Source organism: Danio rerio, chromosome 14, assembly GCF_049306965.1.
Source record: "Danio rerio strain Tuebingen ecotype United States chromosome 14, GRCz12tu, whole genome shotgun sequence".
Classification (NCBI taxonomy): domain Eukaryota; kingdom Metazoa; phylum Chordata; class Actinopteri; order Cypriniformes; family Danionidae; genus Danio; species Danio rerio.
This window is the reverse complement of record NC_133189.1, coordinates 13,147,516-13,163,513: the sequence shown is the minus strand read 5'-3', so window position 1 is coordinate 13,163,513 and position 15,998 is coordinate 13,147,516. Positions and strand designations below refer to the sequence as shown.

Genomic DNA, 15,998 nt, shown 5'->3' with positions numbered 1-15,998 from the left:
TGCTGGGCCAAGAGTCAGCAGGGATAAAGCCCAGGGGTGGGCAGCTGCAGCGGGTATGCGAGGCTAAGATAGATGGGCGATCTGGGTTCTCCCAAAGTATGGGGCAGGGGCTTTGTGCAGAGGGTTTCTACACTTGAAAGAACACCCAGGGCAGGGAGGAACCAAACTCGGCCAATAGAGGCCACCTCGTTAGCTGGTAACTGGGGCCAGGGCCTCCCCCTGGGTCATCACACAAGTTCCAATCGGTCAGTGAGGATGCTTGGCAGGACTGAACCAGGTGCAAGGTGCAAGTCGATGATTTTACTTGTCATCGAAAACTGAACAGGAGGTCAGAGAAATTTGGGGTCAGAGCACATACCTTCAGGCACGGGATGTCCTGACACTTAGGCCAGAATGAGGACCGCCAGACTGGCATGGTATGGCACTTCAGGGGCCCCCGGATGAACAAATAAAGCAGAAACATTAAGAATTGCTGGTTTTCCACAGCTTTTTGAACCCACCAACCTTCTACTTCGTTCCAGAATGACCCACCATCCCCTGGCTGGACTTGGACTTTGAAAGGGCCCTACATGCGGCTCCGACTTCTGTTCCAGCTGAGAGCTTGCTTCCCCAAGGGCAACCCCAAGCTGCTTAAAGCCTCCAAGGGTGCTGAGAGGCCACCAAGGGTGGTTCCTTGAGTCCAGCTTGCCCGGGATTCAGTAACTCTTTCTGGGCTTAGTTTCAGCTGTTAAGGGCCTCTGGGAGAGGCCTCACAGGGCAGTTCCTCAAATCCAGCTTGCCTGGGATTCAGAAACCCTTTCTGGTCTTCGTTTCAACTCCTAAGGACCCCTGGAAATGATTTCCAGGGCATATTTTTAACCTGACGGGAGGTCAGAGAAATTTAGGTTCAGAACGCATACCTCCATGCGTGGGACGTCCCGACACCTAAGCCGGGAATGGGGCCACTTGGTGGGCATGGCTTGGTGCTTCGGCCTCTGAATGAATGACATAATTGCATTTTTCTGAACCCACTTTCCCAAGTGAGAGTTTGACGCTCAAAAAAAAGATTAGGACTTCTAGGGCCATTCTTCCATGCCTAAAATGGCTGCCATAATTAGCAGGAGTTAGTCACTCTTTCTGGGGCAGCTTGTTTTTCTAAAGACCCCTGGATAGGACTTCCAGAACTTTACTTCTATGCCCAAAATGACCACCACAATAAGCAGAAATCAGTCACTCTTTCTGGGCTTCATTTCAGCTCTTAAAGGGACTACTTCATTCCAGAGAGACCCACCATTCCCCAGCTAGTCTTGGGCTTTGAAAGGGCCCTCCAGAGGCCCCGAACTCTATATTCCATGCCCAGCTGGGAGCTTGGTTTTCTAAAGAACCCTGGATAGAACTTTCAGGGCCTTTCTTCCATGCCTAAAACTGCTGCCACAATTACTAGGAATTGGTCAGATTTTCTGGGGCAAAAAAAACCCTGAATAGGACTTCCAGGGTTTTCACCTGAGCCCAGCTTGGACGGAATCAGTCACTATTTCTGGCCTTCCGTGGCCTATCTTACATACCCAAATGGCCCACCACAATTAGCAGGAAATCAGTCACTCTTTCTAGGCTTTGTTTCAGCTGCCAGGGGCCGGTTATTAGTCACCCTTTCTGAGATTTGTCTTAGCTCCTAAGGCCCCCCTTCCGGAGTGTTTTCTGACATTGCCATTTGTGCCCCAAAGGGCTTGCTACTTGCAGCCTTCAAGTTTGGAATTAGCTCTGATGCACAAATCGCTCTAAGTTCTACCACCTTGTCACACTCAAGTTCCGAGCTGGCTCTGGTGCACCAACAGCTCATAGTTTTACTACTCAAGCATTTAATTTTTCTGTCCCGTGACCCAAGCCGGGAATGGGGCCCTGAATTGGCATCCCATCCCCCAGCTGAACTTGTGCATTCCAGAGAAACCTACTACCCCTCAAAGTGAGAATTGGACTCTCACATTTTGAATTTAGTTCCAGAGAGCAAAAAAGACCCTCCATCCCCCATCTATTTTGACTTTCTCCAGGTACTCCAGTTTCCACCAGTTCAAAGTAGGTGAATTGAATGATTGTGTGTGTGTGTGTGTGTGTGTGTGTGTGTGAGAGAGAGAGAGAGAGAGAGAGAGAGAGAGAGAGAGAGAGAGAGAGAGAGAGAATGAGTGTCAAGAAAAACATCTTGTGGTAGAGGACTCGTATAATAAAAATCTTTGTGATTGCACCATTCAAAATGCAATAATCTCCTAATCACAATCTAATAAATCACACATTATTTTGTATTTGCAAGTAAAATTAAATATTATACCAGGCCTATGTCAGCAGCCATTAAGTCCAAAAAGCACCAAATAACTACTAAGTCTAATAAACTAGTCAAATCAGTGCATTATTATGTAATCTTATTTACTCATTAAAGAAAAAGTTATTTAGCAATACCACACTATTAACCAACCTCTTGAAATTGTTTATAAAACTCTGCATGTCGGTAAGTGCTTTACTAAATTATTTTATAGGCGCATTTACTTAGCACTGCTTATTGGTCTTGTTTATTTGTTTGTTTGTTCACAAACCAAAAACCTTCTCAACCAAAACGAATCCCATGGGTTCAGCATTTGCCATTGAAGGAGATGGTGCCAAGGGTGTTCTAAAGTATTGCCCTCTCGTGCATCACATAAGAAAAGGTTGTGCAAGAGAGAAAAGTCATTATCGACACTAAGCAAAATTAAGATAATTTCTTTTTAAATATTTTAGTATTGATACTGTTAAATTTTGATGTATTTGGCTTAACTGTCCTTGTGTGGCTCGCCAGTGTATTAGATGACTCTAATACAAAAAAATAAGTAAGCTGACCAAAGTTCTTACCAGGAAAAGACTTTATTGAATACAATGAACAGTGCAGTTACTTAGCAATGATGTTAACTCGACAGTCTTCAAGTAGCTTAACCCAAAGTACTGTCTGTGAGACAGTACTTTATACTAGCAACAAAAAAAATTATATGTTTACTAAACTCAGCAGGACCCTCTTATGAAATGTTTTAGCTGTTGTTTTGCTTATACCTATTGAGATTGTGAAAGCGTCACACCTATCATAAAAAGGACAATTAGTTCAAACCCATCTGTTCGTGGGGCTTGACGCAAAGGTCACCCCATCATACAGAGAATTGATCACATCAGAGTTTATTCAACGTAAATGCAGCTGAACTTAAATGCACAACATTTTTCAATCCCTCCTCTGATCATATTTGATTATAAAACAAATAATCATGTGCAGCAAACTGCATACAGACTATATAACCTAAAGGAACAGAATGAAAGGTCATGGTGAAGCTTGCATTCCCTGTGTTCTGTGGATGTACATATGTGTTCATCAAGATGTTTGATGCAGTGTAGTATGTCTATGTTCATTGCTGGACATTGGAGCACCTGCAATCACACAAATAGGAAACGTATCTTACCAAGAAAAAAAAATAAAAGAAATTGTCAAACTGCCTACAGAAACTGTCCCTATTGGTAATTGACTGGACACTCCAGTTTTTATCAATTGTGGTTTAAGTCTTTATTCTCAGGCAACAAGATAGAGCCTAAAAATTCTAGTCCCACCATATGTAGACTCTGGAAAACATTACATTCACATTAATCCATTCTTCAACTCCCTGAACATTAATTATTGAATCGCATACTAAAAATTCTTAACAGTGATAATTGTTGAGATTGTTTTGTCTCTTCCCATTTACTGGGCACTGAACCATTGGTCCTCTTCAGAGGTGACAAAACTTGATTATTGTCCTCATGTACTGCCAGGCTCAGTCTTGCTTCTATTTGGACAAGGCTGTCAGATGTCTAGTTTTCAGTGGACATGGACTGGTTTGGGGGATGTTCAAAAGGGCATAGTCTTCTTTTTTATCTGTACTGCATTGTTGCCATCGTGCAGTTTTATTACATCGTGCCTCAGCATTTCTTTTGTTGACTTTTCATTTGAAGTTTGCTTTCTGTCTAAAACAGATTGTTGGTCTTGCCAAAGCTGTCTTAATGCTGCTGTATGTTCACCTCTCTCCTTTAGGGCTTGTTTGGCAACACCATCTACTAGGATATCAAACTTGTTTTCATCTGTTGAAACTTCTGTGTATGCTTTTGTATTTTTATTTGCATACACATTTTGTTCATCAGCTTCTGGAAAAGATGTCACTAGCTGGGGCTGCAGAAAGAGGTTCCTTAGTTTCCCTGCGGATGTACAGCATTTAGCAGGGTCTGTTTTTTTGTGTTGTCAACTGCTGAAACTGTTTAAACAAGCGGTCATTATCATTGCTTTGATGTTTTAAACTGAGCTTGCACTCACGGTCCAGTGTCTTTCTTCATTGCAATTTCTGTATCTTATTTTAGTTCGTAGTTTTTAATCTCTTTGATACTCACTTTCTTTTTGCTCATCCTCAATTGTTCTGTTGTTGTAAAACAAACTTTTGGATTGCAAAGCTTTTAGTCTAACGTCATGTGTTTGCTCTAGTTTAGCTAACCATTCAACAATCTGCATGAATGTTGTTCCAATGCTGTCCCAGTCATCATACCTGATTTTAAGATCTTTAGAAATCTCACGCTTGAGTCCATTGACAAATGCTGTTTTCAGGGGCATTCCAGTGTCTGTCAAGATGTTCACTTGTATTCAGACTAGAATGTTCCATGTTTGTCTGAAGAATTGTTCAAACTCTGCAACACTTTCTTCAGGTTTCTGCATGAATGAGGTAATTCTTGCCCAACTGACCTCTGCAAGTTTCACTTCAAACAAGAAAATTTGTACAGCTTCCCATCCATCTTGTGTTTTCTTGTGATTAACCAATCTTTCCTTCAACACCTTCGTTGAGTCTCCTTTGGTCACTGTCTCTTAGGGTGACATTAAAAATCATCACACTATCTAGTGGATGTAAATTGTAGATTTTCTGCAGTCCAAACCTTCCGTGGTTGTTTGTACACATCTGGCGACTATTCTGACTATTTGTCGACTTGCTCTGGTAGCTGGATTGTACATCCTGTATGGAACATATTTCTTTACCACTTTCGTCACAGTGCAAGTTTGTCAACAAAGCTGCTTGAACAAAGCTGCTTGAAAATCTTGATTCCAGCTGTTTTGAGATCAAAGTCAATAACTTGTCATTTTAATTTACCAGTCTTTCTTTGTCCTTCTTTAAATTTTGTAATTATTTAGCAATGCTCACAATCTCCTCTCTGAGTGCTTGATGCTGTACTTTTTGCACTCGTCATCACGACACTTTCTCAGTCATAGCCTTTTGTCCAAATATTAATTAGAATTTTCCAACATCTGGTCAATGGTAACACATGGAGGTTCTGTTCCGTGTTTTTCTGATGTTGGTTTCAGGGCAGCTCCATTAGCACATTTTCTTGCAGACTCAGGCCCCGTTTACACAAGTGCGTTTTAAACGGCGTTTTAGAATGAAAACGTTCCGCAACCACAATAGCGTTTCACCCAGCGTTTCTGAACAGCTCTCCGTCTACACCAAAACACTGAAAACGCACATCACGTGACCACACACACACTCTCTGGCTTGGGCTGCAGCCTATCTACCCAGATGAGCGTGTTCATCAAGGATCTCTAGCTGGATTTAATCTCTCTATTGCTAAACGCGATATTTAATTCATCTTGTTGTCTATATCTAACCACATATTCCCCGACTTTGGTCTTGTGAATCTAGTACTTGTTCTCGGGTTACATGTTTTGGCTGAGCGCAAAGGTAAGTTAATAATTAATCTAACCATTAATTATTACCAATCATACACTCTGTATACTGAGAAATTGCTTGCCTTTATGTCCTATAATGTATAAACTTTGTACTTTATACTTTTATAATGGCCATTATTGATTATTAAAACTGATATTCAGCAAAAGAGAGGGTATGTTTCGTAATTTCAATGAAAATGAAAGGAGGCAATGATGTTATAGGCTTCGTTTTGTTATGAATATACATACAGTGAAGATGATGCTCATATATGCAGCATAACGCCTCAACATTTTTGCTGTCTGTTAAGTTGTTAATAACAAAATGAAAATTGCAGTTCCTTATATCATGACTTCATTTTATTATTAAGAAAGTGAAATACCGTAGCCAGGGTGATGTGAATGAGGTTATAAAGTACACCGTTCCTTTTGAATATTTACCTGACATGTTCTCGGGAGTTTTCCATATCAAACTTGCGAAGTATGAACTTACAAGGAGAGGATGCAGAACTTTAACTGTGTGTAGGCTTCTTAATATTGAGAAAAAGCCCCAATCAGAGAGGCGAATGTCAGCAGCTCCTCCTCCGTTTTCAGATGTCTCCGTTTTGTCCCATCCACTCTGAGACGGAGCTGCAGCGTTTTAGGATGAAAACGGACTCTCCAGCGTTTCCAAAACGGTTGGTTTTCGGCACTCGAAAACTGCGGCGTAGTGTGGGCACGTAACCATAGCAAAACTTGTGCGTTTTCAAACTAAAATGTATTAGTGTAAATGGGGCCTTAGCCATGGGAAGTACAGGACAGTGCCCTCAGAGGTGTGAAAACAGAACAAAAGGTCTTAAAGCTATCAAAGGTTCCTATTCAAATTTAATTTCACAGCAGTCTGTTATATTGATGACCATTTCAAATACACAGACAAATCCAACTGTTGTTTCAAAGCTAAAATAGTGGCTACTAAATTAGAACTTTATTTTTTCAGTCCCAAATCTTATTTTGCTCCCAAAAATACTTAAACAAATGTACTAAACTGTTATTTTTACAATCTGTACAACCCCAACAGAGAATGTACCAAGCTCTGCTCCTACATTATCTTAGTGATTGGGTCAGAATGATTCTTTAACGGTTTCTACATATCGTCACCTTAGAATTATAAGATTCTATCTGCGTTCTGAATGATTTTGAGATATTGAGCTTCAAAGATTTTGCATTCCATATAGCAAACAACATGTGTGTAACAGTTCTCTTTCATACATTAACATGACAGAGAGCCTAAGGGTTCTCTAAATGCAAATGGTCAAAGTTCTCTTACACTTGCAAATTGGAGTAAATAAAACACGGTAAATGCAGATATAACCTTCCCATTCTGAAAAGTCATTTTCTGCTTGTAATTTTAAGGTTCTATCTAGCAGATCATTCATTGAAGCATTATTTTTGAAGAAATACAATCAAAAAACATATAAGTTGGTGTTGTAACAATATGTTGATGCTTGAGAAAATAAAATTTTGGTTTCTATAACATTTATTTCATGTTTTAGGATGAAAATTTTTTTCTTGTTCAAATTGAGCTTACAAGGCTGGGCTAAACATTTTTTTTTTACAGTGCAGATGTTAATTTTATCTAATTAATATGTTAATATTTATGACATTTTATGCTTTATATGAATGATTGACTGATTAAACCGTGTTTATTAAATTTATTTATATGCCCTATGAATTAAACTAAGTATTTGCCCTTCAAGGCTTAACATTAAATTTAAAGACTTTAAAAGAAACAGACGATGACCAAATGAGTTTAATAAACACTGAAAAGTTTTTTTACTGACTATATGTAAACAACTAAATATATTTCACATTTAATATATAAGTTTTTTAATATTCATCTTGTTTTCAACAATATAAAATGTAACATTTCATCTCAATGTCTGCAACGCGGTGCCACAGTGGGTTGCACGATCGCCTTACAGTAAGGAATGCTGGTTTGAGCCTCAGCTGGGTCAGTTGGCATTTCTGTGTGGAGTTTGCTTGTACTTTCTTTTTTGCTGTGGGTTTCCTCCGGGTGCTCCGGTTTCCCCCACAAGTCCAAAGACATGCGGTACAGGTGAATTGGGTGTGAAATTATTTAGCCGACTCTGATTTTGTGTGATTTTTGTCCTCCTGGTGTTTCCACGACAAAGAAAAACCTTTGTAGATAAACCTTTTTTGTTTTTTAAATAAAAATTCTTAAAATGTAAACAACTTTTAAAAACACATCACATACTGTAAATAAGTTGTCATTTAATAAGAATATGTCAATAACTTAATTTTGACAAAAATGTCAGATAGAACCTTATAATTCTAAGGTGATGAAATTCCAGAGAAACAATCAAGCCTAAAATTGTCTAAAAGCTTCTGACTGATAACAATTCTTTCTGAGCATTATCCGAGAAGGCCAAGTAACTTTCTTTTGGCTTTGTCCCCCAGACAATGTATCTAAAGCTTTCTGTATCTTTAAACTTCAATTCAATTCATGTTTATTTATATAGCCCTTTTTACAATATAGATTGTGTCAAAGCAGCTTAACATGGTTGTAGTAAACAGAAGACAAACAGCTTACATGGCTTCATGCCATTATATTTTAATACAGTTAGAGGATTAATTTTCAAACTTAAAATAATGGCTACTGAATTAGCACCCAGTCAAGAATTACTAATTAATTTGGACGAATATTATAAACTGTTATTTTTTAATCTCTACAATCACAGCTGAGAATGGACCAATCTCTCTTCTGCATTATCTTAGAGATTGGACCAAATGGCTCTTAACAGTTCCTACAAATTCCCAAAAAGGGTCCAAGCCAAAAATGTCCTTCACAATTCTGTCTTAGATCAAAAGGCTAGGCTACATTCAAAATTAAAGGCTATGCTACATTCAAAGTTAAGATAGTGACTACTGAATTAGCACTCAGTCAATACTATTTTTATGGCTACTACAGTCATTTTGGAAAGTGGACCAAATTATTTTCAACAATTCCTACAAATGACTTAAGCCATAATTCCTACAATCTCTGGAAAGTAGGAACAAACTGTTTCTTAATTTATTTCTACAAGTACGCTGAGAAAGGACTAAGCCTGAAATTTCCACTGCTCTTTCAAAATCTTTTGATAAAAAGCCTAAACTTTTTTTTAACAATCTCTGCAAATATCAAGGAGAAGGCCTGACATTTCAGCAATACTATCACTGTATTTTGTTTATTACTGCACTACATATACCAGTTGATCTGCATACTTTAAAGTGTACATATAAAACATGTTCTTTGAAGGGTTCTTTAAGAGAGCTGATCAGTTTCAATCACCTAACTAGGATCTTTGAGATGAGATCCAGTTAATAAAAATAAACCATGTCCATAGATGTAATACGTAGATCCAGGACTCTTTCACACACACACAAAAAAATCTGTTTATCTTCAGCTTAAACTGTAAATTCTCAGAGACTCCTCAGTTCACTTCTTGTTGCAGTCAGTGAGTTTTCCTCTTTTCATTCTCTCCTGGCTGGCTCGCCAAATTGTTCGATTTTGCTGTATTTGGCTTAACCGTCCTTGGGTGGCTTGCCAATGTATAAGATGTTCTAATACATAAAATAGGCAAGCTGACCAAAGTTCTTATGGGGAGAAAACTTTATTGAAGACTTATTAATGAATAGTGCAGTTCCTCAGCAGTGATTTTAGATCGGTCTTTACGTAACCTAATACTAGAAACAAACAAACCATTCTGTTTACTAAGCTAAGCAGGACCCTTTTATCAGATGTGTCAGCTGTTGTTTTGCTTACACCCATTGAGATTGTGAAAAGGTCACACCTATTGTAAAAGAGTCATTTAGTTCAAACCTGTCAGTTTGTGGGGGTTGAGGGACAGGTCACCCCATCATTCAGAGAATTGTTCGCATCAGAGTTTATTCAATATAAATGCAGCTGAACTAAAATGCACATAATCTTTCAATGCATAACAAAATAATGTTATTTTTGATAACACATCTGTGATGAGTAGTTTATATTTCTTTTTTGCCTTTGATGTGTTGTTTACAGTTGTGTTAAACATATTAATTAATTCAAATTCTGAATTTGTGTTATTTGTGTTTGCACAGGTCCTTATCGGGCAGAATAGTGGGAGGTGTCTGGTGGTTCTTCACCCTCATCATAATCTCGTCCTACACAGCTAACCTAGCTGCTTTCCTCACAGTAGAGAGGATGGTCTCTCCCATAGAGAGTGCTGAAGATCTAGCTAAACAAACAGAGATTGCATATGGAACCCTGGACTCAGGATCAACCAAAGAGTTTTTTAGGGTGAGTCAGTTTATTATTATTTATTTATTTAAAGTTACTGTTATCACAAAGAACTACCCCAACTGTTTAAACCGATCAGCTGTTCAAATATTTTTTATAGGACTGTATGTAAATGTTTAATTCAACTAGCATTAGTTCTTTCTGTTACTATTTTTGGCTTCAGAAACCATTTAAAAGAAGTCAAGTAAGCTACTCAAATCATTTGCTAATTTTTTTAGGCTCCCCTGAAAAAGGCTTTACTAATAATAGTAGCATATTTTAGATATTTTACTAATAGTTTACTATTATGTATTTGATTTATTAAAGGAATATGCTAAATACAACATGCATGCATACAGGTAAAGATAGTATGTTCATTAACGTAAAACTAATGTTTTTCATTAATATGATCAGAGTTATCAAGCAGGTTTATATCTTCTCCATAGTAGTCTGCATGCAAATACAGAGCCGAACACTGGCCAATCACAGCACATAGCATGTGACATCTGTAGTCATCTAAATACACTAGTCGTCATTACTAAAAATTAGCTTATTATGACTTCATAATCTTCAAGTAGTGATTTTTATTTTAAAATACCAATAAACATGGCGATGCCATAATTTTTAAATGTCAAAAAACTGAACTTTAATGTGAAAACACAATGTGTAAACAAAACTTTACATTTGACATTCTGCTTTATACCTAAAGAGCATAAGCCCAGTTTCTAAAACATGACAGACAACTGCTATCACAATAACTTATGAAGTCAAGTATATATATATATTTCCATAGAGAGATTAAATTTGCAGTTTACACTTGCATAGACATTTGACGATTCACATTAGACATGTATATAAGAAATATGTATAAAAACATTATGCCTTTCTATGAAGAGAAATTAAAAATCCTAATTGATTGTGAGAGCAAAGATAATTTTAACATGCTCTGGAAAAACAGTATTGTTGACATGATAGTAACAATTTGAAGATATATGCATCTCCATTCATGACCATTAGACAGTGGGACTTGTGATTGAAATTGGCTGCACACTGCAGCGGATGTGTGTTTACTGTTGTGTGTGTGAACTAGGAGGGGTTAAATGGATGGCCATGTCACGATTGACTGACAGGTTGACTTACTTACTTTCTTTCTTTTTTTTAATACCAACAAATCACACTAAATATCATAATTCATTCAATGAAAACCCTATAAAACAACAAACATTTTGCTTTCAACATTAAAAAACAATTTCTTTAAGTACATTCTGTTAAAAAGATTTTTGCTTACACACACATTTAATGTGGCCACCTATGCCATCTATGTTACTTGTTCAGCATCACATTGATGGTATTTACTATTTTTTAACTGACTGAATTTGCTCCCTTTCAATAATGTAGGATTAGTTGTACTTTCTCTCTCTAATATTAATGAACATCTCCTAAAGTTTAGAAATGTGTTTGAGAAGATTTGAATTTTCACACCAATCTGAAAAAGAAATGTAGAACAGGCCCCGTTTTCTTCCTCCTTAAAAGCTGAAGATAAATTTCGTAAAATTGAATAAATAAATGTAAAGTTTCGAAAGAGGTACATTTTTGTATGAGCTTTGGGTTTCTGTAAATGTGAATGCAATATTTGCAAAATTTATTGCATCCTCAACCCCTCTGGAGGATGGACATGCATATTGCAGAGCATCTATAAGATGCTGTGTTTAAGATACAATATATCTTTTCACTAAATGTTCAAAGCACTTCATCTCAAGTCGGAATATATTTAACACTGAAGGTTTAGGAGCTTTTGTCACTAGATTTTTTTTATGTTCTATATATGTATATGTTTTTAGATGATATATATGCACATTTTGCAAAATAGACTTAAGAGCATTAGGGTAAGGGTTAGTAAATATAGGGTTAGTAAACAAAAAGTAAATATTATGATCAATGGAAGACACACAACAAATCGATGTCCGTAGTACACAAATTTTCTCTGACCTTGACTGTGCGCCAATCCTTTCAAAACAGATTGCAAACTGATTGCATTCCTTCCCAGAGATGGCAGGATCCCTGTCAGTCCTAAGCAATGCAAAAGCAGTATGTTCCACCTCGATGGAGGAATGATGTTGCTGTCAAACCATGTCTTGGTAATTGCCTGGACACAAGAATTCTGGTACTTGTGTAGGCGTGAAGAACAGAGCTGAATTTTGTTGAAAGTTGCTAATAGCTAAAAATAATATATCCAGATCCAAACCATAATTTGATAGTGTTTTATATATTGAAAGGCTTTAAATACACATTACCAGAAATATGGCATGTCGCCATCTGTGACTAAGCATGTGAGAGTCAATTAGCATTGATTTCACTACCGTAAACACATTTATATTGAATATTGATTTTGTGTATTAACATACACACAGTTCATGAACACATGCTTAGCAAATTCTTGAGATATAATGCATGAGTTTAAGCATGAATTCATACTAATTCATGTACCCTTACAATAAAGCGTTACCGTTTTTCTTTCTGGAAGCCTTAAATATAATTAAAGAGATTATCAATTATTAGTCAATTATTACAGCTCTGATTAATATTTGTCATTTGATTGTTTAGTTTTGTGGCAAGTAGCCATCCAATAAGTGGGACAGTGCCACTCTGCTAAACTGGATTCCTAACTCTTTGTGATCATTATAAATCCCATGATGTTCTTCAAAAAGATTCATTTTTGTAAAACAAAAAAAGAGTATTTTTCCACTGCTGTTTTTTAAAATATCTTTTAGATTATTAAAAAAAACTGAAGTAAAAAAAACAGCAACTATATTTTAGATTTTATTTTTAAAAAATGAAAATGCACCTTGTTTAAACCATGACTCTACATTTTTGATAAAGAATTAATTCTGGTATTAATAAAAGTGTAAAATCTGTGTAGCTTTAAAAGCAATTTCTGTCAATTAAACTTTATGCACGGGCAAGCTGATAGGTCACCTAATCTGCACTTGTGTCAATAAATACATTGGCAACCATTGAGCTAGGTCCTCATCAATTTAAGCTCTGTGTCATTCTCCAATCTCCAATCTCATCATCAGTCGAAGATGTAAAAATCTAGAGTTAGGGTTAGGCACATATAATATATTGATAAAATCCATTTTAATATTTATGCATAAAACAATGATTAAAATTCCCTAGGATAAATTATGGAACTCTGGAGATGTTATTAAGTTTGTCCAGAACATTTCTACAGTTTTAATCACCATATCAATTTGAGCACATGGATGTATGTATACTACAACAAAGAACAGCTGAGGGAATTCCCGTGGGAGATAGAAAGGGCGTATGGAGACTGTGATGATGTAATGTGTTGTGCTAGTTAATGTGTTGCTTCCAGCTGCACATTGAATTATGTTGAATAAATTTCACTGGCGAATATTTATAGCAGTGACGATTAAATATTTATGAATTTCAATGCCATGTAGTAAGAATTACAGTCAGATTCTTTAGAGATTTGCTTGTTGAAATGTCTTTTCTGGCAGGACCATGTGCTTTCATTTTTGTTTATGTTTATCATATGCATGTGGCTCGTCTGATAAACAAGTGTATGAAGCTGTCTGTATTCAGTTATTTCAAAGTATAGTAATGTTGCGAGACAGCGAGAACTAGTCTCATAAAAAAAGTGATCAACAACTATGGTTGCCATGCTTAGGACAAAGTTTTCAGACAGCGGATAGCATCTGCCCTGGGTTCAGGAACATTTCAAGGTGTTTGAATAAAAAAAAAAAAATATATATATATATATATATATATATATATATATATATATATATATATATATATATATATATATATATATATATAATTTTTAACAATTATTCGCAACTGAGGTCACAATTTCCATCATTATTAAAATAGTTTGTTGATTTTGTCTTTCCCAAACCTATTGTTTCAAAATTTGCAACTACACCTCTAGAGCTGTAGTTAAAAGCATAGTTCCTGGCTGTGCACTATTCATTTAGAATGTTCCAACATTTAAGCTCGAAATGAATAATAAAATAAAAAAAAAATTACAGTAATCTCTCTTAGGTGTAATTTGCTTTCAATGTATTTTTTATGGTTCAGTTTGAGCAATCTTCATATTGACATTTGCACTCCCTTCATAGTGCACTTTTAAATCATTTATGCCATTTTGAACACTGCTGTGACTCTTGATGAAAGCTATAGGTGACCTATGGAAAATGGAATCCATGTAACATCTCCAAAACTCATGAAAACAAAAATATACCATTCAAACCATTCCATAAATGTCTTTTTTATTATTATTCCTTAATATTTAGCCCACTGTAAATGAAAACCCTTAACATTATAATTTCTATATGAGATTAGAAAACATGTTACCTTTTTGTAAGTGGTTTTATGTTTTAGAATGTAATACGGAATATTCTCAATATTATTTGTAAAGGAAACATTGGCCCTATATGTGCCAGTTACATATATTTAAATTAATATGGAAAACGAGTGCATGTTTTTACTAAAACTAATAGTGGATTTTTTGTACATGTGTAAAACAATAATTTACACCCAAAAAGTTATTGGAATTTTCTCTAAAGAAGTTGTTACTCCACCTTGTTTAGAGCATCATTATGGGCGTTTTACGATATAACTAACGTGGTTCAAATTAAAAGAAACAAAAATTTTAGAAAACACTAGTCACTATATTGTTTTTTTTTTTCCCAAATGATGCATCATGCTATAATAGTTAAGCAACAGGCTATGTCTTGTTTGGGAAACACAACCCAAATTAATTGAGTGTTTTTTTTTTTTTTTTTCTTGCACTTAAACCACATCTCACAGAAATATAACGTCTTTAAAACATGTTTCAAGTTGTGCATCACAAAAAGACTCTATAACCTACTCTAAAACAGAATTGACAACTACTTTGGATTGAGAATTACCAGTTGAGGAATGCTGTTCCTGTGATGACAATTCTAAACAGAAGATTTAAGCGCTTACCAGCAGTGGTGTAAAGTAACAAATTACAAATTCTCAAACTACTACAATTAAGTAGTTTTTCTCAGAAATTGTAATTTATTAAGTATTTTTTTAAAAATGTGTACTTTTACTTTTCCTTGAGTACATTTTTAGTGCAGTATTGGTACTTTTACTTGACTTTCCTTCAACCTGCAGTCACTATACTTTAATTTTTTCTTGTCTATGGGCATTAGAAAAATCAGTTCTGTGATTCCTGTCCAATCAAATCACACATAGAAGGTAAATCGCCTCATAATGAAATACCTAAAGACATGAGCGATAATTACAGCAAACTGTTTAGAATCAATAAAAGTGTCCATGCAGATGTCCAAAATCTTTACATACATTGACTCAGAAACAGAAAAAACAGATGCTTACTGTATAATGACTAAAATGGTCTTAAACACCCAGCTTTGTGTGGACATTATCACTGTGACGTCTATCAGATGTCGGATTTTGGTTGCCATACCTGACAAATAAATGCTAGTATTTTACATCATTATTGGTTTAAGATATTGGCTTGATGTTTGATTTTGGTCACTTTCTAACACAACCTAAAATTAACCAAATATCAACGTCATTTAAAGTCGTTACTGGACACTAAAATAAGATTGTCCTTAGACACTGGCTAGACATTGAATATTCCTGGCATCATGACCTAAATCTAACATAATATTAACATCTTATGACATTTGCCTGCTGTGCAATAACTAAATGCACTACAAGATGTTGTGTTTGCACACATCCACAAATTACAAGTAAATGCATCAGCTTTCCACTGAGTACTACTCACTACTCCTGAGTAGTTTTGAAAGGTCTACTTTTTTACTCATACTTTGAGTAATATGTACAACAGATACTATTACTCTACCTGCACTACATTTTAGGCAAGTAAATGGTACTTTTTCTTTAGTCTGATTTTTCAGTACTCTTTCCATCACAGCTTACTGGAGCTCAAAACTTCTCTACTAG

General features: G+C 36.0%; 1 protein-coding gene across 7 annotated transcripts in view; it reads left to right on the top strand.

Annotated features, from left to right (window-relative positions):
- The window catches only part of gria3b (glutamate receptor, ionotropic, AMPA 3b), a 301,594-nt gene that overhangs the window by 234,712 nt on the left and 50,884 nt on the right, over window positions 1-15,998 (top strand). For all 7 annotated transcript variants that reach the window (XR_002459908.3, XR_002459909.3, XM_005157133.5 and 4 more), the window contains exon 12: window positions 9,836-10,034. Coding sequence is in view for 5 of the 7 variants with exons in the window: in XM_005157133.5 (XP_005157190.1) it covers window positions 9,836-10,034 (199 nt within the window). In the remaining 2 variants the exon portion in view is untranslated. The remainder of the gene's footprint in view (window positions 1-9,835; window positions 10,035-15,998) is intronic.